Source organism: Apaloderma vittatum, unplaced genomic scaffold, assembly GCF_000703405.1.
Source record: "Apaloderma vittatum isolate BGI_N311 unplaced genomic scaffold, ASM70340v1 scaffold20861, whole genome shotgun sequence".
In the NCBI taxonomy this organism is placed as follows: Eukaryota; Metazoa; Chordata; class Aves; order Trogoniformes; family Trogonidae; genus Apaloderma; species Apaloderma vittatum.
Genome location: NW_009697647.1, coordinates 15,835 through 16,578, shown reverse-complemented (window position 1 = coordinate 16,578; position 744 = coordinate 15,835). Strand labels below are relative to the sequence as shown.

The following is a 744-nucleotide window of genomic DNA, read 5'->3' as shown; positions in this document are numbered from 1 at the left end:
CAGGAAACACTGTAGGGCCAAGCTGCACTTCAAGAGGCCCCATCAGGGAGTGGGAAATGTGTGCTTGGGTCTCTTCCTTGCAAAAGAGAGGTGGCTGGAAGGCATAAAGAAGGAGGCACTGCCTCGTGCCCTGAGCCAGGGTGGGAAAAGGGTTACACCTGAGCTGGACACAGCTGCGCCTGCTGCTGCAGAGACAAGAGAAGGTGCTTCAGCTGGTTCCAGCTCCCTGCAGAATTCCAGCCATCATCTAGTCCCATCCCCCTGGGGTCTTCTGCCTGGTGGGTGTGTGACCATCGTTCTTTGCTTTGCAGTTTCTGTCCAGTTTCCAGGACTCCCAGCTGAACTGGAGCTGCACCGGTTGCACCATCCTGGGCTACAGGTGAGTGTGAGCAGCTCTCCCCACAGGCTGCAGCTCGTGTTCCAGGGCGTTCGGACAAGCTCCATCTAGAAACCTGTGCTCTTGCTCAGAACTAGCACAAAGAGAAATTGCTTTTTGGTCAAGGCTGGATTTTCTTCTGGGATCACACCAATGTTGTGGATTCTTTCCTTTGGCAATGCATTCAGAAAGGCAGAGGAAGATGTCTTTAGTCAACCAAAGCTGAACGTTAGGCCAAAGAAAAAAACGCAAATAACCATTTTGACCCAGAGCACATCTGCAGAGAAACCTGTGCCTTAAATTATAATAACTAGTTTTGTTTCCCTCGAGTTCCCTGTAGGCACAAGAGCCTGTCCCTTGTACTGAGC

The 744-nt window shown here is 51.5% G+C and overlaps 1 protein-coding gene across 1 annotated transcript in view; it reads left to right on the top strand.

Moving 5' to 3' along the window:
* The window catches only part of TMPRSS9 (transmembrane protease, serine 9), a 15,923-nt gene that overhangs the window by 2,216 nt on the left and 12,963 nt on the right, over window positions 1-744 (top strand). The window contains exon 3 of the mRNA XM_009877724.1: window positions 312-379. Coding sequence (XP_009876026.1) covers window positions 312-379 — 68 coding nt within the window. The remainder of the gene's footprint in view (window positions 1-311; window positions 380-744) is intronic.